The following is a 22,092-nucleotide window of genomic DNA, read 5'->3' as shown; positions in this document are numbered from 1 at the left end:
GACTTTGTACCTGACCAGATTTGGCTGAGGGGAGAAGTGAAAACTTGGTATAATGTCGGTTTCTGCAATTCCAATATAAGTCATGGCTATTTCGGCTTCGATTAATTTATGTGGATATTTGAGTTGCTATGTGGGAATACATGCAAATCTTTCATACGTCAACAGGTTTTTGGTATTTGTATTATTTCAAGGAAAGAAGTCATAAAGAGAAAATATGGTACTCTGTTAACCAGTAGTATACAGGTGAGTCAAGGTACTTATGTCATAAAGAAATGACAAAAGTGAGGTAAAAACAAGTCCAAGAGCACTTATAAGTCTGCCTGGAAAAAAAGAAAAAAAGTTATTCAAGCAACAGTAATCAATGCTGTTGTCCCATGATTCTGGGTATTGCCCTGTGCAGGACTGTTTTCTTAATCCTGCTCCTGCTGAATTTCTGACCTTTACCTCCCGCTCCCGCAACATGTGTGTCGAATCCTGCCCGCTCTCGCAAACATTCTCAATAAGATACTCATTCGCATACCCTCCCCCACGCCCCTTACCTGAACTGCAGATCTTCCGCAGGGGCCACTGCTTCCCTCTGCGTTGCTTGCAATCTTTGCGAACAACGTCTCTTGTTCTGCCCAGGGGAAGCAGGAACGGAGTAGGGTGACGTAAATTCAAGAGACGTTGCTTGCACAATATGTGTGTATGTGAGCAACGCACAGGTAAGCAACAGGGCCCCTGTGGAATTGATTGCGGGGGTTGCGATCACGGTTGCTGTGGGCTTTTTCCCTGCATTAAAGATGTCCCTGGCGGTTGTGCAGCCACATCGGCCCCTGTAGTGCGTGGCCCACCCTTGGCCAAGACCACCTCTGAAATTTAATGAGAAGACAACCCTGTGGGATCCCAATCCCGATGCGATCCTAATTCTGGGCTTTCATCAAGATATGACTATATTCATAAAACAACTAAGAGCAGCAGAAAGTGCATCTTAATTGCATTATATTAGCCCTTGAATAAATGAAAAAGAGAAGGTAGGTAATCAGGTGCCTTGTATTATTATATGCAGAAAATAAAGCGGCGAGAAAGAAATGTAAATTGTATTTGTTTCATTCTAAATGAGTACTCAGTATCCAGATCCTGTCACTGGTAGTGCCAATCGCTTCGACCTCAGCTGCGACATAATGTTTCTGTGCGCATGAGGAACCCTGGTAGCAGATATGTTTCAAATATCTTATGCTATATGCTACTTATTTGCTGTGGGAATATGATGCCTCTGTAGTCCTTAAGCAGCGTTGTGGAAAATAACACTGTGTGAGAGAGGAACATTGCAAAATAAAGTGTGGGTTTTGGTAATTAAATAGGGGCTTGATGTGGTTTTGGGGCTGTGGTTTGTTTTTGTTACAGTAACTATCCCAGAAACAATAGTGAGTTACAGCTGAAACAAGGCAGACAGGTTTTAACACGGGCTCGAGTGCTTTGAGATGTGTTCTGGTGACACTGGAGAACAGATCTTATAGTGTGCGCAGATCGTAGCGCTTACACTCCTAGGTTCTAGCTCTTCTGCTCTATGCCAGGATCTGCTCTTGTAGGAGTATACATTAGTGTTGGGAAATAGTACTTTTCATCTTTTAAGTGTCTATAAAGATTCCAGGCTTATTTTTATGGGATGTCATCCAGTAAAAATGTTACACCTGCATGTTGGATAACCCAACTGCTTTAGAGTTTGTGATTTATAAATGAAATAGCAGGACTTTATTTATGGTTTTATGGGTTATTTGTATTAAGCATGAAATGTCACAAATGATTCACCTTGCATCCTCATTACATAAACTAGATGCATTCATTCATCTCCATTCTGCTTCTAAGATATTTCTATCCAACCTTTGTGTAATTGTCTCCTTTATTTCCTTACTTTCATCTCAAAAAGGTATCTGGTGTGACACTGCCTGTCATATTTTACTCATAAAACTAAAAAGACACAAATTCTTCTGCTTTACTCGTAAAGGAAGGTAGTGGCTTAGACACGGTTTCCCATATGAAGACGAAATCATAATTAATATGTAGCCCCGTATTAAAAGCAGTTCTGTAGATATAACAAAGCAGAGTGTTTTGAAAGCAGCAAATGAATCAATCTTTCTTTTTTTTTGACTCAGCAGTTTCAGTGGGCCAAAGGTGAAATACTCGATGAAAATCAAGTAAAATGTCTTGAAATAGGACTGCCCCCAATGTGCCGACTTAATTGAAAAAGCAGGCACTTCCCAGCCTTTTCTGGGCATTATGTTGATTGTGTTTAAAGCCCATTTTGTGTTGTCAGTCGGGATACAGGTAGGTTGAAAAGTCACGTTAGGATCCCTTAGAATAGAGGAAGTAAGATGCTTCCTTTCAAGCGTTAAGGGAGACATTTTCAAGAGGTTGTCCAGCATAGGTTCAGACCAGGGGTCGTAAGGTCTCCTAACACAGGACATCCACCCATCTTTTAATTATTTTCAGCCACAGACTGTGGAAGTTGAACTCTTCTGGAAACCGTCCAGGATTTGGGGCCCTTTATCAGTTGCCAAACTAGTGCAAAGGTTTGCCGTAGTAACAGTTCCTCATCTACATGCGCTTTCCTGTCCCTCAATATAATCTGAGGGAAACAGCGTTACAAGCAAAGAGAAGATAAGGACTGTTTTGTCACATATACCAAATCTTTAGAAATGCTTCTGTGTGTGATGGGCTCTGGCTATTCTGTCCTTTCTTCATTTTCTTCAGATTCTTATTGTATTGTCACCCCATGCTGGAAAGTAACTGGAATTGATGGAACTCAAAAGCTACGGCTTTATATTTGTTTGTAGCATTTTACAAAGATGAATGGATGATTAGGAGTGGACGTGGAAAGCAAAACAAAAATATATATAAGGCAAATGAAAATTTCGAGAAGGGGTTGAAAAAGAACTAAAAATTAAGAATTACCTCCTCTTTAAACTAGACTTTCAAATTCTGGGGTTCCTAAAACCCGATACAATCTAGAAAATACGGTTGCTTACTTTTAGTTGTTTAATAATGGCTGCGTGACCAGGTAAAGATTGAGTACTTTTCAGTTTAATTGTTAACGAGGAGAAGTTCATTGCGTTCTGCCCTTGATGATGCATAATGATGTCAGGGAGTTGGGATACACTACCCTACTTTAGTAAGTACGGTAAAGAAGAAGAAATACATGAGGTGATGTAAGCTCTACATATGTTTTGGCAATAGGGAACATTACGTCTTTGGCAGTAACTGATTAGGGTCGCTTGTTAGTAGTAGACTAAAGGCCAACTGGTCATTGATTCGATATTTAATGGGTCATATGTATATTATTGGAAAACCTGACTCTAGTTTCTTAGTTCCCCCTAATTTTTACATTTGAAGTTTTGAAATAACTAGCACTATTATTGGTTTTTATCTTCTACAAATAGTGCTTTGTTTGACGCGTGGATGCTTAAATGCATTTGATCGATATACAGAGCGTTTATTTGTTATGTGATTCATAGTAAGTAAAAAGTTGAACTTGGTGCATTAACAAAATGTCTTCATTGACTGGGTTCTCTTGCGACAAGCGTCATATTAGCCATAGATAATGTTATTTTAGCAAGATGAACTTTTTCATAGTCTCCAACTCCTGTATATAACTTGCTGTTTGGTAAGTCACCCTCACTGTCTGTGCTTGCATGACCTTTGAGCGGTGGATGGAGCGGACTCTGACTCTCATGTCTAGTGAAGAGTACCGTTACACGTAAGATGAGTTGCATCTTTTTCCCTTTTTATTGTGTTGCTCCTAGAACCTTAAGGCTACAAATTATTGTAATCATTCAGAAGCTAGTTGTCTTTATACTCGGTAGATAATTCTTTTGTTTCATTTTTTTTTATACTAATATATATTTTTATGTCTTGCGGTCCATGTTAGACTAAAAATAAAAAATATAAAGTGCCAACTTGCAATGAGCAGGCAGGGATGGTGAGCTGCAAATGTCTGGAAAATAGTTTTTCAATATAAGAGTTTAATTTGGCAGTGGAAATTTATGGAGTAGGGGAGTCGCAAAGACCTTTTTTTAACATTTCTATAAATACTGTTCTGCAGATGTTGGATTGCTGTCTGCGCTTTCTCGTGGGAGTGCTTGAAACCTGTCTGGTGGTCACTGGAGTTTGGTATCTGACCTCGTCTATAACATTATAAATAAAGAAACACTTTAAAGACCATATAGCGGAGGCCCAGGGAATGAGGTTTAAGGCCTAATGCTGGTAAACATTTGTCACGTTAAACAAAAAGCAACATTTTGCCGCATATATTTTTATGTTTTTTTACTTTAGGCAGTTTGTTCTATAAACTATCCTTGGACAACAGCCAAAAGATAATAAACTACACTGTAATTCCATGAATCAATAAGAAAATCAAAGAAACTCAAGTATGCGTCACTATTCTCTTTCGGTGAAATCTAAGCTGGGTTTGCTTGCTCATCCTTCCGATGGCTTCCATGCGACATCAATCATCAGTGTTGGATATGTTCACAGGCAGGGATGTTACTGCTTCCACATTTGTAGGTATTGGCAATGATGCATTTGCCTTATGCGCTGCCCTATGCCTGGCCAAAGGCAGCACCCCCAGCTGCCCCTCCTCATTGGAGTCTGCACTGTATTAAAAGGTCTGCCGTGGCTTTAAGGCACTGAGCACCTTGTAATACAGACTATAGGGGCTGAGTGGGAACGGCCTCTGGAGGCTAGTTGTGGTGATCAAAAATCTCCCCTTTTACAGGCACCGCAGTCCTAGGCCTAGGCCAGATCATGTCGCTGGGTATTGGGAGTTCCCAAAACCCTTTCTCCTGTCTTTTGGTTAAACTAATGTGTCAGTATTGAAGAGATGTACGCAGCCTGTCAGAATGTTTCTAATAGAATCACTCTTCAAGGAACGTGTAGGATGGCGGAAATAAAAACAGAATCATCTGAGTGAGAAGCAGCATGTTTAGCAGGAAGCCGGGATCTATAAAGCAAACAACTTGCTTCACCGGCCTCTGAAAAATCTGGAAAAATATGCTCCTTTAACAAGTATAAGTACTTTTAGGAATATCTAAAGCAGTGCTAGCACTGGCATGGACAGGGAGCGGGTGGTGTCTGAAAGCGCTCTTGAAGCATGGATCTGTGCGCTTGCTGTAGCTTTCTTATGTATGATGGTCTTCCTTACTGACCAGATTAATTTGCCAGCCCCGTGAAACTGGTGGTGACCCATTGATAATTTAACCAACTTTGACTGTGAGAAGGCTACTTGGGTCTGACTTTGTCTTACTGCGTTCCCCCAGATTTTACATGACAAACCTGTGATGTGACGTGTTATAAATAACATAGGTTATATACTGTAGGTCTTTTGACTAATTGCATTTGTGTTGTGTGGCAAACATGCAAGTGTTGGGAATATTCCGCGGCTATAAAACGCCTCTCGGCTGTACCTTAGTGTAATGCCGTTTTGCCGTTGACATCCCGAAATGTGATTTCTGCACCTTCATTCCCCAAATGCTTTTGACGTAGAACTCTGGACCATATATATCCATGGCTTCCATACACTGAAAGTGGTGTTTGGGGGTGATTTACAGCACAATTAAAAAAACTGTGTTGCCCTCATTTTTGTTTTATGGGCATTCGATGAAACAAATTACCCGATGTATGCCTTTTAGCAATAACGGTAGTTTTTTTTTTTTCCAGTGGTATTCTTGCTGTGCAAAATCACTTAAATGACAGCTTTCTGAAAATAAAGTAATGAAGTAATTTCTCTTTTTGGCAGAGTATAAGGCTTTAAACAAGAAAACTAGTGTGCTGCTTGGCTCTGACACTTTGTTATTAACCTGATCAAAAATACTTCAGAAACTGTAGGCTGAACGTAAATGAGACTGGGAGGTTTCCTCGCTATTTCCTGTAGTTTCCGGGATGTGGAGTAATTTTGAATGCAGTTTTTTTTTCTTCTTCTTCTTTCAATAAAGTAAAATACGGTGAATGCAAATAATCTCTTCACAGCTTATAAAACCAACTAAATATATCTGTGTTCAGGTGATCCGGAACAGCAAATAAGGAATTTTCACTTTTTTAATTTAATAGACTGTGGCACTTTAAATGCTTCTCTGTAAAAAGGCATGCACGTGTGTAATATATAAAATATATATATAATATAGTGTGTTTGTGTGTGTGTGTGTGTGTGTGTGTGTATATATATATATATATATATATATATATATATATGTGTGTGTGTGTGTGTTTTGTTTTTTTGTGTCTTCCTGAATATATGAACCCCTTGTAATGCCAGTATTTTGAAATATTATATATCTGTTAATTCTAGAGAGAGAGTCGGCAGAAAGTTTAGGAATAATGTTCCGTTTGTTTTCTTTTTACAACTGGTCAAAAAAGTGTGTTATGAACTTTTTTCCATCTTAATACTGTGCTGCTTGTTCTTGCAGCCGAGCAGAAAGTGTTCCCACCAGGGCTTTTAAATGTGTTTTTTATTATTATTATGCCAACTTTTTGTGGACAAAATGTAGAAATCGTTGTTTACTTAACTTTGACTGGATAGTTCACCATTCGGGCACTGTATAATTATTAAGATGTGATTTTCCGCCCTGGGCCGGAGATATCCAGTTCGTTTCTACTGCAATAGGTGTTTGGATTTATTAAAAAATTCAGATAATTAATATGGTCGATCTGTTTGCAGTTGTAGACCGTTTGTAGACTGCTGAGAACCTTCATTTGTTTTACTAATGTTCATAAAAATGCAAGCATTGCTTAAACCCTAACAATAGAAATGGTTGGGAACCGAGTACTTGTAGTATTAAACGAATTGCTTTGATTGGGACGTGAAATTTTGGTATGGCTCAACACACGTGAGGCTTGGGCATGGAGAATTTCCCACAATTGAATTTATTTTTTAGTCATTTTTTTTTATTTTTTTTTTAACATATTTTAATCAGAATAAATACTGTTTAAGCCATACTTGTCCTGAAAAAACCACAACTATAATTTAGTACATTAGATGAGGAGGAGGAATATTTGGGTTAAAGCAAGACTTTAATATTTTTGTAAATTGCGTTGGTCCTTTGTTAACAGTGCTGACCTGGGTAGAGTTGATGAACGTGGTTTGTATACAAGGATTAATATGTAGTATTGGTTGATATGTTTAACGGTCCACAAATGCTTCAGCTCTTTTGCTATATCACCATAAAATAATTTTTCCTACATTAAGTCTAAGCAGTTTCTATTTATTGGAGAGGGAATTTTTAATTGCCTTAGACGTTTCAGCTGGGCTTTATGTTTGTGTTTTATTCCCCAGTAAGAACATTTGGCTTACTTTCTGCAATGGATAGAATGAATAAAGTTAAACTCCGGTGGCCCGTTCCGATTACATTTTAATTCTCTTTGTTTGCCATCCAATATTATGGTTTCCTTTTTAGAATGGCAAATGGCCATAAGGCTTTGGAATCTATGATAAAGCATTTTTTCAGTAATGATAATTGTTCCATGACTTCCTATTATGCATATTTTTTACGTACCGTCAAAAGTGCTATGCTACATACGTTTGAGTGCAAAACTAAACCGTAACTTCTTGTTTTCATATCACATGTTTTAAATTGCTGCCTTGCCCTAAGATACTTGCGATAATATTTCCAGAGGAACTGCGTTGTTGTGAGGATTCCAGCCCCTACATATGAATGCACAAATGTGCTAAAATCATGCAGGCAGAGTTCATTATAACTTGCAGGACGTGCATTACGGCTTCTTATGTGGGCCGCCATCCAATGGCCTCTACACCGAAGCTTATGGGAAATAAATATTTTCATGAAATTTGTCTGCAACTCCCTGGCTTTGCCTTTGGCAGAGAAAGATGTATGATATCTGAGCTAGAAAATAGATATCTGAAAACGTCAAAATGGAGCATTGAAATAAAATTATATTTTAATCTATGGTTTAGTCTCGCATGTTATACTTTAACCAAAAAAGCAGCTGACTTGGACAATGGCGTGTAAGTCTGTAAAACAGACATAGGTGCTGACATCAAGGGCCAGGGCTAAGACGTAGAGTCTTTTCTTCAGTTTTCTATTCCTTGAGGTGTTTGAGGTTGGTTATCCCTTTTAAAAAAAATGTACCAAATGTATAACATTACAATGACTCTACTGGATACATACAGCAAAAAATGATGATAATGTGGATATCCAAAAATGTAATGTCACTAACTGAAGGAAAAAGCAACACCTGGTGGTGTGAATTATCAGTAGCATAGTGTTAACTATGTGTATGCACTTTAATTCTTATGATAGCTGTGGAGTCCCTTTATATTTGCATGTGCTGCCCCCTTCAAATGCATGAGAAGGATTCTATATATACCTATACATATATATGTATGTATGCCTATATATACACTTTGCCGTTCCCCAGCCATTTTCCGTGCAGGAGACGTGTTCGGCCAGACACATCTTCTTGCACGTGATATACTTGACTCCAGCTGGCTCCAGCGCTGGATTGAGGAAGGCTGCAGGTGGGGCTCTGTTGAGGCCTCCAGTATATGTGTGGAAAGTTCTTCCGATGATTTCAGTGACTAGAATCATTGAAATAGTAAACTGTCCCTTTAACGGTTGCCTTGCACAAATTAGTGTAGGATTTTGGGAGCTAGGCATACAATTTTTTATATAAATTACACCAACACACGGTGAGTTTGGTCGTCCATAGAACCCTTTTGTTTGAGTGGGTGGTAATGTTTCATATTACTTAAAACCTAATCAGTGGATCCTTTAAATGGAAGCAAAGTCATTTAGGGAGTGGTACATTCACAGGTCTTTTATGTGTATATGTCATTACTAGCCAGGCATCTCTGGTCCATCCAGCACTGAATCAGTTAGTGTTTGAGTTACCTCAGCTTCTAAAGAATGCATCTTTATTCTTTTTGCCACAAGTTGAAAGTGTTTACCTTGAATTAGAGAGTACATGCGCACACACCCTGTCTTAATATATATGGTCAAACATCATCAAAGTTGATAGCCTGTGGCCCTTTACGGAAAGGAAAGCTCTAGCCGTGGACAAACAAACCTGTGTACTTTATCACATTCAGCGCTCCTGGAATGTTCCTCCTCTCCTGATTTCATTAAAGGGTCTTGGCAGAGACGCAGGGCTGGAATCAATGCTCTGATTATAGGCATCGACAATGGCTGCATTGCTTTGCCTTTTTTTTGAAAACTGACACCCAGAAGAAAATTGTGGCCTATGGGTGCAGAAGGAGTTCCACATCAATCTGAGTGGTATGTGTGTGTGTTACATTGCTAGACAGTAGATCAGCTGTGCTGTGTGTCAGCCAGACACCAGTAGCACTTGCTGTTTCCATCTCATTGAAAATCCAAGCCTATCGCTCGTTAGACCTGGAAAGGAAGTTGCAAGGAAGCAAGTGCCACGGCTGGTTCAGAATGTTCCAGTGTGGCTGGAAAGTCTGAGAAATAACTTGGGTGAGAAGAACAAGACCTTATTGACAGGGTTCAATCCTGTTAGCTCTGTTTCACATCAGCCTAAATCCACACACACCACTTTAACCTTCCTATTTTCCCCTGTCTTAGCACGTCAATCTCTCCTAAACTATTTTTCACTTTACAATCTCGGCTATCTCGCAATGGAGGCAATTTTTTTATTAATATAGAACTCAAATGTTTAAATCATTGAGAACAAATATTGCATTGTAGAATTTTTTTCCCTACGTTTTTCAATTTGGACGTGGAGTGCTGAACAATTTTATATACTTTATTTTTTAAAGGGGTGGGTGAGGAGGGTCTTGATTGATTCAACAGCTTTCCCATGGTTAACTTACCTCTTCTTTAACCTATGATGGCCCCTGAAGCAAGGTAATTAACAAGATGTTTGAATACAGTGGGGATTTCTTTCACATTCATAACCACTGATACCTGTCACTGATTTTCATTTTGGTTCATCTTATTGTAAAACAGTTTTTCTTAAGGCTTTATTATAGCTTTTTTTAAATTCAGTGTACGCAACTTGACATTTGACATTTTATTCCACGAGAATCCACTTGATTTAAAAGCTGTCGGTAGCCCAGGCCTTACACTTCACTGCACATCATGGACCGGCACCCACCACATCTCATGTCCTCATTGGCCCATGATTGGTTGTTTTCAGCGGAGAGGATTCCTCAGCTCTGTTTAATTGGAAACCTTGATTTGTATTTGAACTCATATTCTCACTGTATTGCATTTAATTGTCTACTGAACCTTTCATTTAACACCTCTCAGAAGGTCGTTCAAAAATAATTTGGTACAGGTTTTCAGACAGCCTGAAGCTGAAATTGTTAAATGCACAGCGCTGGTGTGCACTGGGCTCATATTATGTCCGAAGTGTTTCTATAGCATGACTTGCCACGGTATAAGCTTTGTGTCCATGGTTGTGTTCGCACCTTCTTTAATATTATTTTTTTTCTCTTTTCCCAGGATGGATCGTACTTGGCTGAGTTCCTCTTGGAAAAGGGCTACGAGGTAAGTGACTAAGAGTCAGGGCAGATTGATGCAATCACTTGGATGCAGCAGCCTCCAGAGCTTCCTCTGCCGCTGTCCTCTCTTGTGTGTTTTCCATTCAAACTCAGATAACAAACCAAAGCTTCCAAAAGGAATGTGCAGCATGCCCTGTAATCACGCCAGCTAATTGTGCTGTTTATCACAGAGAGTCCACTAGTGGATTCTCTTGCCTCCTCAGGGTCTATGTGTTGTATACATTTCCCGCAAGGCCAGATAAGCAGCACCCTGTACAAGCCAAAGCTGTAAAGAATTAAGGAATAATTTATGATGTAATGGCCTACATAAAAAAACATACTCCCAATGAAGTCACTTTAATTCGGAAATTACACTAAGCAATAAAAAACCTTGCTAATCCATGGCAGACTCGTGTAGAAATTCTAAACCTACTTTCTTTTTACCAGTTCTGAATTCCTTACAGAAGGTTACATTTAGTTTGGGCATTTGCATTTTGTACTTAAATTTATCTCCCACATCTTTTAAATGGAACATACCGCTAAAATATAAGTTTCTGCTTATTCTGCATTTGGGAACATTTGGAAAAGGTTTTGAACTTTCCATCGTTTGACTAAACTTATTTGACTTCTTTGCCACCTGCGCTTCTACAGATTTACCCTTTATGCTTGTTCTTAAGAACACTTGAGTACTTTCCAGGTGTCATTTATCAAGAGCAATACTAGGTCAAAGTTTTAATGTTTAAAGTGCTGTCACAGTCTAAAATATCCCGTTCAGTGATCACTAAAAACACATTTCTGCAGTGTTGTGAGGCTCACAATCAACCCTTTTCTCCTTTAGCCCTAGAGACTTGTGTCTTGGAATGTGCACAACATAAGAAGTTGAGCTATCACCATGGGAATAAGCATACCTGTTAATTGCTCACACATTAGTGCAGCTCTTTCAGAATTATGTGCATATACATACTAGTATTTTTGAACAGCAAATTCCGTTTCCTTGCCCACTCGTTCCGGGTGAGAATTAGGGGAGGGGACCTTTAAATTTGAAAAATAAATTTGTCATTTACTCTACCATACTTTTTCTCATCCTCATTCATGCTCTCTTGGAATGTCTCCATGCCTCTGTCTTTGTGCCACGCAGCACCACTTCTTGTTTTTGCATATTTTTCTGTTTTCATCCACTGTTCCAAAAAGTCTTTGTTCTTCATCCACTTCTGCCAAAATGGCGGATCTTCCAGGAACATTCTCTCCCAAGATTGGAGGATCAGGGCAGAAGGTGTGTGTCCAAAGTCTCCGCCCTTGTGCCCAAAGTAACCACAATTCCTGCCTCGTGGTTCATGGAGAAGCAGATGATAAACAAAGACTTTTTGGAGCAGTGGAAGAAGACAAAAGAACAAGAAGATGCAATATGTGCAGGATAGAGACAGGGACATGAAAGCAGTTGACAGAGGGACACTGTGAGAAAGTGTGAATGAGAGAGTGAGTGAGAATGAAAGGATGTTTACAAGATTTGGAGTGCTTTTGTTTTTCTCTGGGGTCCTCCTCCCTTTTTAGGGAAATTTTGTTAAAATTGCAATTTGTACAAATCTGACTGCACAAGTCTAAAGTTTAGGCATTGGGATTAATCTTAAAAAGATGTCTTTTCGTGATTCCTTATCCATGGTTATATGGGCTCCTTCAGTTACACCTGCCTGCTGTTTTAGACACAGCTTTTGAGCACACCATCCAGTTGGAAATATACACAGCCGGGATTTCTTTTCATCGCAAAATAGTAACTGTGACAATGAATATTTCCCATTTTGTATATTATCCATTTTAATGTTAGTTTTTACTTCCCTTTTCTTACAGCGCTACAGAAACCAGTGGCGCTCTATAAATACTATGAAATGTAGAATGCACACATAATCTACCAGTTATCTCCCCAGTTATCCTTCCCATTGCTTAGTTCACTGACAAGCCTATATCTTCTTGATGACTACTTGGTATTCAGGCTCCTCACCAGTAAAGCCATTTGTCCTTCCCTCCTAAAATCCCAAAGATATCCTAATTCAACCCAACAGCGATTAATTGGTAAATGCTGATTATCCCTAGATTATTTTTATCGTGACACGATTCCTTATCTGTATTAGAGGGCCTACCATGTTAACACCATGTTAAGTCCCTTAGTACCATCTCCATTTAAAATGAATGAATGATAGCTGTTTCCCACGCTGTGCTTCTATTGGTGGGAATATCTAATGGCACGCAGCTATGTTATATTTCCTTAAAATGTTTATATTTCAGTTATCTTCCTTGTCCATATTCGATTTATTTTCTTTTTTTTAATGTTTACGGCTGAACTCGCAGCATCCTTCATGTTTGAAATGACGGTCTTCGCTAATTACTTACAGTGAAGAAATACTGGCTTTGACGCCACAATGTCGACATTTTAGAAACCTTGGGAATTTTACATATTACCCTTTAACCTTTTTACTTTTCTCTGATTTTGGGAGCAGATGTAAATGCCATTTTCTATTTGTTGTCAGTGATGTTTCATGTAGAAGAGGAAAAGGAGGAAATTGCAATAAATATTCAGCTGACAATGATGTGGAGGGGCAGCAACTGCATACAAGTGTTATCCTCCTGTGTATACGCTATACATAATGAGAATATTTGGTTTATATTAGAATTTCCCCAGTAAATTACAGCTGCTTTTTCTTTTTTGTTTAAAAGCCCCTTTGCCCTGCTCGGTCCTGTTACACCTGAAACTGAAAACGGTTTGCCATAATATTCACTCCTGTAGGCTGGTCCTCCAAATCAAAGTCATTGTATGTATAAATGTGACGCTCGTCTATGTGTGTGTTCCAAGTAATATGATAAGGAAAACACCTTCAGCATGCCTGTAACAAACAAAAAAAAATCATTAGCAGCAAATGTCTGCACCAAGAAGCCTTGTGATCCCACTAAGACCTGAAGACCTTCTGGCCCTGGTTTTATTTCATGGTTATTTTTATTATTAACATCACTTTTTTTTAAAGATTTTTGTTATAGCAAAACTGAAATGACAGATTTACCACTTTAAGAACAACTAGTATATCTTGTCAAAACTGGCCACAAGGACCACTAGGATGGAAACCACTGAGGCTCCTTGCTTCATCGCAGAAGTCTTCCTTTCCATTCATGGGAGTTCAGATTGTTTTATGAATAACATTACGTGTGATGAAGGGGTTAAACACCAGATTTGCTTTTGCAATACGATACCGTTGCAGATGAGTTTACTAGATTTCTAAACTGCAAAAAGTGACATTAAAATACAGCCATGGAACATAAGTTATAATGTATTTGGTAACGAGTAAATCAGTTTATTATCAAGTATACAGATATCCTCTACCCGTGGCCAGAAGAATCCTCAGCTTCCGTAATAAACAAAAGGAAAAGTGCAGATCGGGCATGTCAGACATTATGGGGTTTGTTGTTCCATAAAGCTGGACAGCTACTTGTTGGCTGATCGAGGAACTAATATTTGTTTGCAAGGTGAAGTATTAGTGTCTGAGAGCATTACACCCTTGGTTAAAGTGCGATGTAATGGATGCATGTCCCCTGACTAGAGACAGGGTTAAACTGACGTATTGGACATCCCACTAGCTTCTGTTTAACATCAGATAATGGGAGACTCAGCGGCTGGGAACGTACAAAATTACTTCTCTTGGCAAGAGTAATCGTTGGCTCTGTTAAAAGAAAGATACCTTGTGTAAACTGATGGACATACCTTGCATAGAATAAAAAAAAAAAAATCTTATCTAAATTATAGAGTGGGCGACGGAGCTAACACTTTCTCTAAAGACTTTTCTCTCGCAGTATGGCTGTTTAGTTACCTGTAGTCCATTAAGCTGTAAATAATAATAAAGTAATATGGTAAAAAGGGCTTAATTTCCTACATTTATCTGCAGACCCCTCTTTTCCCTCCTGTTTCTCTCAGTGTTCCTTCCTTTTTGCAACTGCTATATTATCATACATTATTCCTCTGCAAGTAAAGAAATGCATAACCAGAGGAGACATTTTCAGCTTTAGCCAGTTATATGTAAGACATCTGTGTTGTTAATGATGACCTGAATCTCCTGGTCTGAAGCTACCTTGTCCAAATGACAACCCCATCTCAACTCTTTGAATCTCTCTCGCATCCGAGACCTTTCAATGGCCCAACAAAGAAAACCATGGAAATACATTTGTAAATATTTGGTCGATAATTTATTAACAGAAGTCGCTGAGACTCCATTTGTCTTATTATGTAGACTCTCTGCAGAAGCAAGCCACTAGAGTGAAATCTAGGTTTTCATAGAGAGAGAGGAAGCAGAGAGCAGGCGTATGATTAGTTTATAGGTTAGTTAATGGTTTTTCCCCTAAAAACATATTCATCTTTTCAGCCAAGAGACATACTGCCAAATGACAAAAAATAAATCCTGAGGTTGTGACAAAATATTCCGAGCCTACTACACAGTGAGTCATTTGGACGGGATCACTAATATTGTGCGTATCACTTACAGTAATATAATTGCAATGTTTGGATAGAGTCCTATCCTGAATAGTAAAGAGCAAAAGTTGTATATTAACTTGTGAAAAATGTCGGTTTGGGGCTGTAGACCACAATTGACTTTTGTCAGAAGCCTGCATGCCACACGTTAAAGGATACAATAAAAAAAAAAATAGAAATTGAGCTAAAATTACATTTACAAAATGCTTTTGTGAGACATTGAAAAGCTAAATCTTTTTTTATCTCCCTGTGTTAAAGGCCCACTAAGCTTTGCATTCTTAACCAGATTATCCAGTTTGCACACATATTGGCCTGTCATAATGTTTATATTACACCTGTATTAGCAGCAGACAACCTCCCTTTCATCAGTTCTTACATTCATTCTTGTTGTCACAGATTAGCCAGCTGACAAGTTTTATTTCTTTCTGTGTACATTCCTTCAAAAGGGAAAGAACAAAACAGAAGGGAAAATGAGTGTGATTGTAGCGGTCGGCACAGGGGGTCTGTGCATTCTCGCTACGTGTGCATGATCTGTTACAGGGCCAGCTCGCAACTTACTGGCAGGGCTTTTATTCCTGTCAACTGCTGAGGAGGTCTTTCATCACATTGCAGAAGGATGATACACGGTGTCAGAGCCCCATGGGCTGCTCAAGACGTGATTTCAGAACGAATTGTTCAGAATCCAGTAATGAGATGATGAGAATGTTAATCAAGGGGTTTCGAAGGAAAATGAGAAATGCAGAACAGCTTCATTTTGTTTTTGTTTTCTTTTCGGGATTCTGAACCTTTTCTTCTCCACCGTTTGAATGCATTTAGTTGTGTTAGACGCTGTTGCTTTGAAATGCATTTCACTCTTATATCCCAACTCCTGTGTGAATATTAAAAAATGACAAATCCCCTTTGTAGACTTTAAGGGAGTCTGTTGTTAAGTGCGCTGTAATCGTCTGGATCTTTTGAAAGTTGCTTTAAGTTGTTACTAGACTGCTGTCATATGCTTAGAATGAAGATCCCATATTTCAGAAGCTCCGCAGACCTCCTGTCTGTAATCTTATCTAGTACTATGACAAAAATCTTTTAAAATATTTTTGGTTATATTTTTTAATTAATGTTCATCCTAAATTCCTTATAGGGAACAAGGAAGGAGGCTGTGCTGGATTTAGTTTTCACAAATGGAGACTATATTTCGGATGTCACTGCAGGAGTGTTTTGGTTCCAGTGATCATCAATCAGTGTGGTTTAATATAAGGACAGAGGTTGCTTTGCACCACACTGTTTTTTTTTTGTTTGTTTTTTTTTTTTATTTTGGAAAGGCAGCTTAAATAAATACTTGTGTTTTCACAGAGGAAGATGAAGGTGAGGGACCCCTTAGCAAAGAGAAATAGGGTGACGTGTAAAACAGGGGTATTTACAGAGGAACTCAGAGTGTGCATATGGTCTACCTCTTCGTGGTTGAGCGGTTGCTATGCCTAGCCGCTTCCACTTCATAATAGCAGATCTAGCAACAAACCAACTTGTGGCAAAGGTGGCCTACGAGCCATGTATAAAGTCACGGAGCTCTTCAGTATGACCCATTCCACTGTCAATGTTTGTGTGTGGAGATGACTGTCTATGTGCTTGATCTTATACAATGGGTGTGCCTGAAACCCAATAATTAGGAGGGGTGTCTGCATAGATTTGGTCATATAGTGTATCACTGAATTTATTTATAGGATGAATAATCTAATCTACTCTTTAGTTTCACTAACTAAATAAGTATTTATTTTGTTTTATTATATAAGGTAGGGAATTTTAAATGCACGCATTAAAGATGTCTATTAGTGGATACAATGTTCATTTCCCACCCTAGATAATTACGAAAGCTTTTTTGTGTATAGTGAGAAGCAAAACCCCAAATTTATAATTTAATTTACAATCACTATAATTTCTCAGTGTTGTGGATTTCTTATTAATCTGCAGTTATATTATTATTATTTTTTTAATGTGGCTTTCTGCGCATTCCATGGAGCTGATTTTCTATTCTTTGCTTATACGCGCACATCATTCAGTTGGGATGATGAGTTTTTTTTACACGTTGTCATTCGCAGGTACATGGCATTGTACGCCGATCAAGTTCTTTCAACACTGGGAGGATTGAACATCTGTACAAGAACCCACAAGCACATACAGAAGGAAGTAAGGCCATTTTTTTATGTGATATCTACTTATTATTATATCCCTTAGAATATTTTCATGTACTTTTCCTGTAATACAAGTTTTCCAACCTTCTGGCACAGACCGACTTAACTTTTCCCCAGCTTGTTACATTAGAATTTTCTGCATCAAATATTTTAAGAGCTCTTTTCTGCCCACTTTGTTTGATAAAGTTTGCACATGCGTGGTTCCTCCTGCCTGCAGAACATACATTTTCAAGTTTAATTCACCTGCCCGGTTATGTTACATCTCTCCAGCTCTTTCTCCATGTACAGGCACAGAATGTCACAAACTCACAGACTTACATATAGCTAAGTGAGACAGGAACCTCATTGCAGAAATGCTAACGCTCTGGCACCTCAGTAAGGCCGGGAGGCATCACTGGCCGGACTCTGCTTAATTAAATTGTAAAGTATGTGGTGGTTTTAGATCATATGGAGGCAGCAGGTGTAACACAGACCTGTTTTCTACTCGGATAAACTGATCAAATAAATCCTCAACAATGGCTTAATGTAGGAGTTTCCCTGGTAACAGTTATGTTTATAGTAATAATCATTAACTTTTATTTTTTTTTCCTTTTTAACAGAAAAACACTGTTCAGCCCACAAATTTGTTCTGTAAGAAAAAGCATCTTTTAAGTAAATACATTCTAATAATGAGAAGTATAGCTCTGAAAGCAAGGCTGCCCAGTTTTTAATATGAGGCGCTAATAATCATTAAAACCATGTTAAAGCAGTGATATAACACTGTTAATGCTGCCTGCTTTTCAGGAAGGGTTGGTGGCTACCGGATAAGGATGCTTTGGCATTTTCTTTTCCATTATCATCATCAAATTTGCATGACACATGATATACGAGATTCCATAGTGTTAACAACACAATGAGATACAATGCCTGATAAGGGCTAGTATAAATATTAATTTTGGGCATTGTAAGTTTGTTCATTTTTGGGTCGATTTTGCAATAAAATTTACCACATTTATTAGTTTTGGCAACTTAGCCGTCATCCTACCTTTCAGGATGTAACTTTTCATGTGTGATATAACACATCTAACAATCTGTTTTAAAGATATGAGGCTGCACTATGGAGATCTGACTGACAGCACCTGTCTGGTGAAAATCATCAATGAAGTGAAGCCTACAGAAATATATAACCTGGGCGCACAGAGTCATGTCAAGGTAAGAGCTCCCAAAATCGGCTGCAATGCTGGTCAAATCATGTACATTTCTTGACCCAACATCATAGTTTGAGCCATATGAGTTTTAAAGTCTCCCCCCCCAGCCTGTATCACGCCCATGTAATAATGGTGAGCACAACTGTACTCCTCTGTAGTCAGGATAACTCTTGCGCAGACTTGTGCAAATTGACATGTAGTTGAAAGTAAGAGTGTTTTCTACAGTTTGAGAAATTCCTCCCACATCTCAAACCAAATCATCCCAAACATCATGCATGCCAGATATACAAGTAAAGTTAGGTGAGCTTTGCATGTCACCGAGCTTTCAGGTGAGTGACAGGAGCGCTAGCCTTTAATCTCAGCAGAAAATTGAATCTACCAGCTATTTTTGGGAATGTCATGTGAATTCTTGTGCATAATTCTGCCTCACCCAATGTCATCGCCTCTTGTCATACAACTGGTGAATTACTTTAAATGTGAATTACATGAAGTGTGTGCTGCTTTCGTAAAGTCATTTATGATCTTTCATTGTCTTCATTCATGGACTTGACTCTTTGTGCCATATTGATTCATGATTGGCTGTGAACATATTTTGCATATTTGTCCCACGGCACCCTTAACAGTTTAACTGATGTCTCTTTAGCCCGCCCTGTATTTATTTGCTGTGGTCTGCAGCCTGAAATCAATATCATATTGGTTTTATAGCCAACCAAAAATATTTTAAGCCTCATCCTCCTCATACGCTGTAGAGTATTTTTAAATTAAACTCACCGCTGCTATGACCTGCATGCTATTCTGTCTATAACGCAGCGGGAGCTTCGCTAGTTCCCAAAGGTCTATGCATGTTGTACGAAAGGTAATAAAATAATGGCCATAAAGTACTATTGATATACTCTCCGAATTGTACGATTTATCATTAATATATGTAACTCCCAGGCATATAATCCTGTGTGATAAGTTTTCTATAGTGTGACAAAACACATAGCACACAATTCTTGATGTTGTTTTTTTTTTGTTCACAACCTGATGCTTTGCTTCTGGATCAAGAATGATCTAAACCAAAAGAGTTAGAGACCTTTCCAAAATGGCTGGTATAAAGGAGCACAAAAGCCTTGTTTAAATATCAGGTTTATTCCAAAATGTACGCTCATTTTTAAAATGGATTATGACAAGTTTATTGCAATCCTCATGAATTTGATTAGCTACTTCTTTACCTGCTTTGGTTGATAAAACATGTACTTGTTGTGGGTAAAAACAGGCTTAAGTATGGGCGCAACGAATATGAAGTCCTATTTTTAAAACTATTGACCTTTAAGCACTTAAAATATTGAAACATTGCAGTTTTCTGGAAATTGGGGACAAGAAGTGGCAAAATGCTTGTGGTCATTGCCAAACCACACTGTAGACATTATGGCATTTCCCTATGAATCTTTTCTCAGCTAAACCAAATGAGGTATTTTGCAACATTTACTGACAAGCCCTCCAGTGTAAAACCTTCCTTATTGACTCACAAAACTGTTTCTTTTTTTCCTCCTCCTCTAAGACATGTACGAGAGAATCCGCTTTATTAAGTTCTTACACAGACAGTTCTAATTATTTTTACCTTTGAGGATCTTTATAGTAATAATCTGTAACCTTTTTCCAAGGCTTGTTTTACAGTGCCCTTAATAATGGAATTATTATTACATATTAAAATAAACAGTATATGTGTACATACCATGGAAGCAAGTTATTATTCTCCATTAACATAATCTTCCTCCTTGTGGAAGCTGGCAGCCTTAGATGCTGGGGTGAGAAGAAAGGGGCATTCGAAGTATCATATCTAGTACTGTACCCACATTATACATTGTTTATTTCAACAGAAGTAGGGGCCACATATCCTTTTTTTCTCCCTAAAATGTATTCAGCAAAGTGTATTTTGGTATATTTCTATTTTTATTTATTTTAGGTAACTGGGGAGCATCACCTGACAGGGTTCCCAAGCTTAGCAGTCGAGGTTCCCTGGTGGTGTTCCCCATAGAGTAGGACCCAATCGTAGTCTCTATAGATCAATTAGATTTTGACCTTCATTGTCAGGAGGGAGACTAGGCTGATCTCAATTCTCCATCAGATGTTTTACCCCATGACGTAAGGTATACGTCCTTGGTCCTAAAGGCCTAGGATTTCTTTAGGTATCCCTTTCGTCACTGTCCCTGGTTAATCGTGTAAGAATTTATCTTTCATAATTCTTGCATGGGACATTTAATTGTCATGAGACCCAAGGGCAGACCCTGATTGCTTGGTATAGAAACAACAAAAGCTTGTGTTTGTGTGATTCTTACTAATTCACAGATTTTCTAAGGTTTATTTAAGGAATATACAATACAATGCATTTGTATCTGATTGAAACAGCACCTTTGGCGGTGGCAGGTCTACTTTAAGATTTGAAATGTTTTATTATGCCTCAAATTGTGACACTTTCTCTCTGCCATGTTCGCATAATTGTCATTTTTGCAGTAACTTGCCATTTGTTTTCTATATGAATAGCTTGTTTCTGAACTAGCATGTGCCATTTAACACTTAGTGTTTGCTAGGTGAGCAGTGGGTATGAATGTACTGTATGTGTTTATATGTGTGTATTATATAATCCCAACTGAATGTATACACCATGTGAGCAGCCGTCTTAACACCCTGTTCCCAGGATCAGGATGATTATTCTTCCCCATTACGTTATCTGTGCACTGATTTTTTCGTTACTGATTGATTACATATGCAGCTTATACTATCTTTTGTCACATAGCTTTCCTAAAGTAAAATAGCCCCTTTTACACTTAATGGCTGGAGAATAGTTACCCCAAACCCCAAAGCTTCTTGTGCTAAAAGCTGCGACATTGACTGGTCCCCTTTAACTAGAGGTTAGTTTGATAGTAAACCCGTTTCACGTTGTTTTCATGATGTGAATCGTGTACACAGATGACGTGTGCAAGGTTTCTATTTTTGAGCCTGTTTGTCTGTGTTTGTTTTGGCTTATATTTTGTCCAGAATAAAGCTTTCTATCACTCTCACTTCCAGTTAATTTTATTTGGGCCATGCAGAAAGCAAATGAAATAAAATAATAGGAAGTTGGTCTGGTTTCCTGAAGGAAACCAATGAAGATGAAATGGGTTCTTGGAATGAACTCACAGAGTCTTGGAGAGAATGAGAGGAGCTTCTCTCCGACAGCAGGCATCGTGACTCACAGTACGTTACACACACAAGTTTGATGCAATGTCCTCTACACGATGTGGCAGAAAGGGGATTTGCTTCTGAAGTTCCTAGAATAGGATTTCACTGGGATAGCGGGAACAAATGATGCACTTTAAGTTTTAGCCATTTTGGGTGAATCGGTGTAAGTGATGTGTGTGTTTACCCAAGTCTGTGCAGGAAAATCGGCAGCAGAAGCACATTCGTTTCAGCGGACCGTTTCCAGTATCGAATGAAATGAAATCAAATGCTGCCTTGGCTTAAGTACTCTGTAAAAGTCAAACGATCTGTGTATTCATGTGAGGTTTTGTTAAGTCTACTTCTGACAGATGTCATTAGTTGCTGTGAGTTGGAAATAAATGCCGAGTTCAGCCACTGTAACATAGTAATAAAGTGAAATGTTGTGACTGCGTTTGTGTAGTATTACACGTGACACCTTGATCTCTTTACCAGAATAAATCTTTGTGACGCACTATTGTGTATCCGCCTAGGAGACTTATAATC

The 22,092-nt window shown here is 38.5% G+C and overlaps 1 protein-coding gene across 1 annotated transcript in view; it reads left to right on the top strand.

Annotated features, from left to right (window-relative positions):
- The window catches only part of GMDS (GDP-mannose 4,6-dehydratase), a 246,979-nt gene that overhangs the window by 23,183 nt on the left and 201,704 nt on the right, over positions 1-22,092 (top strand). Inside the window, exons 2-4 of the mRNA XM_053466862.1 lie at positions 10,458-10,502; positions 17,087-17,174; positions 18,261-18,370. Of these exons, the coding sequence (XP_053322837.1) occupies positions 10,458-10,502; positions 17,087-17,174; positions 18,261-18,370 (243 nt within the window). The remainder of the gene's footprint in view (positions 1-10,457; positions 10,503-17,086; positions 17,175-18,260; positions 18,371-22,092) is intronic.

Source organism: Spea bombifrons, chromosome 5 (assembly GCF_027358695.1).
Source record: "Spea bombifrons isolate aSpeBom1 chromosome 5, aSpeBom1.2.pri, whole genome shotgun sequence".
Taxonomy (NCBI): domain Eukaryota; kingdom Metazoa; phylum Chordata; class Amphibia; order Anura; family Pelobatidae; genus Spea; species Spea bombifrons.
This window is presented reverse-complemented; position numbering and strand designations above follow the sequence as displayed.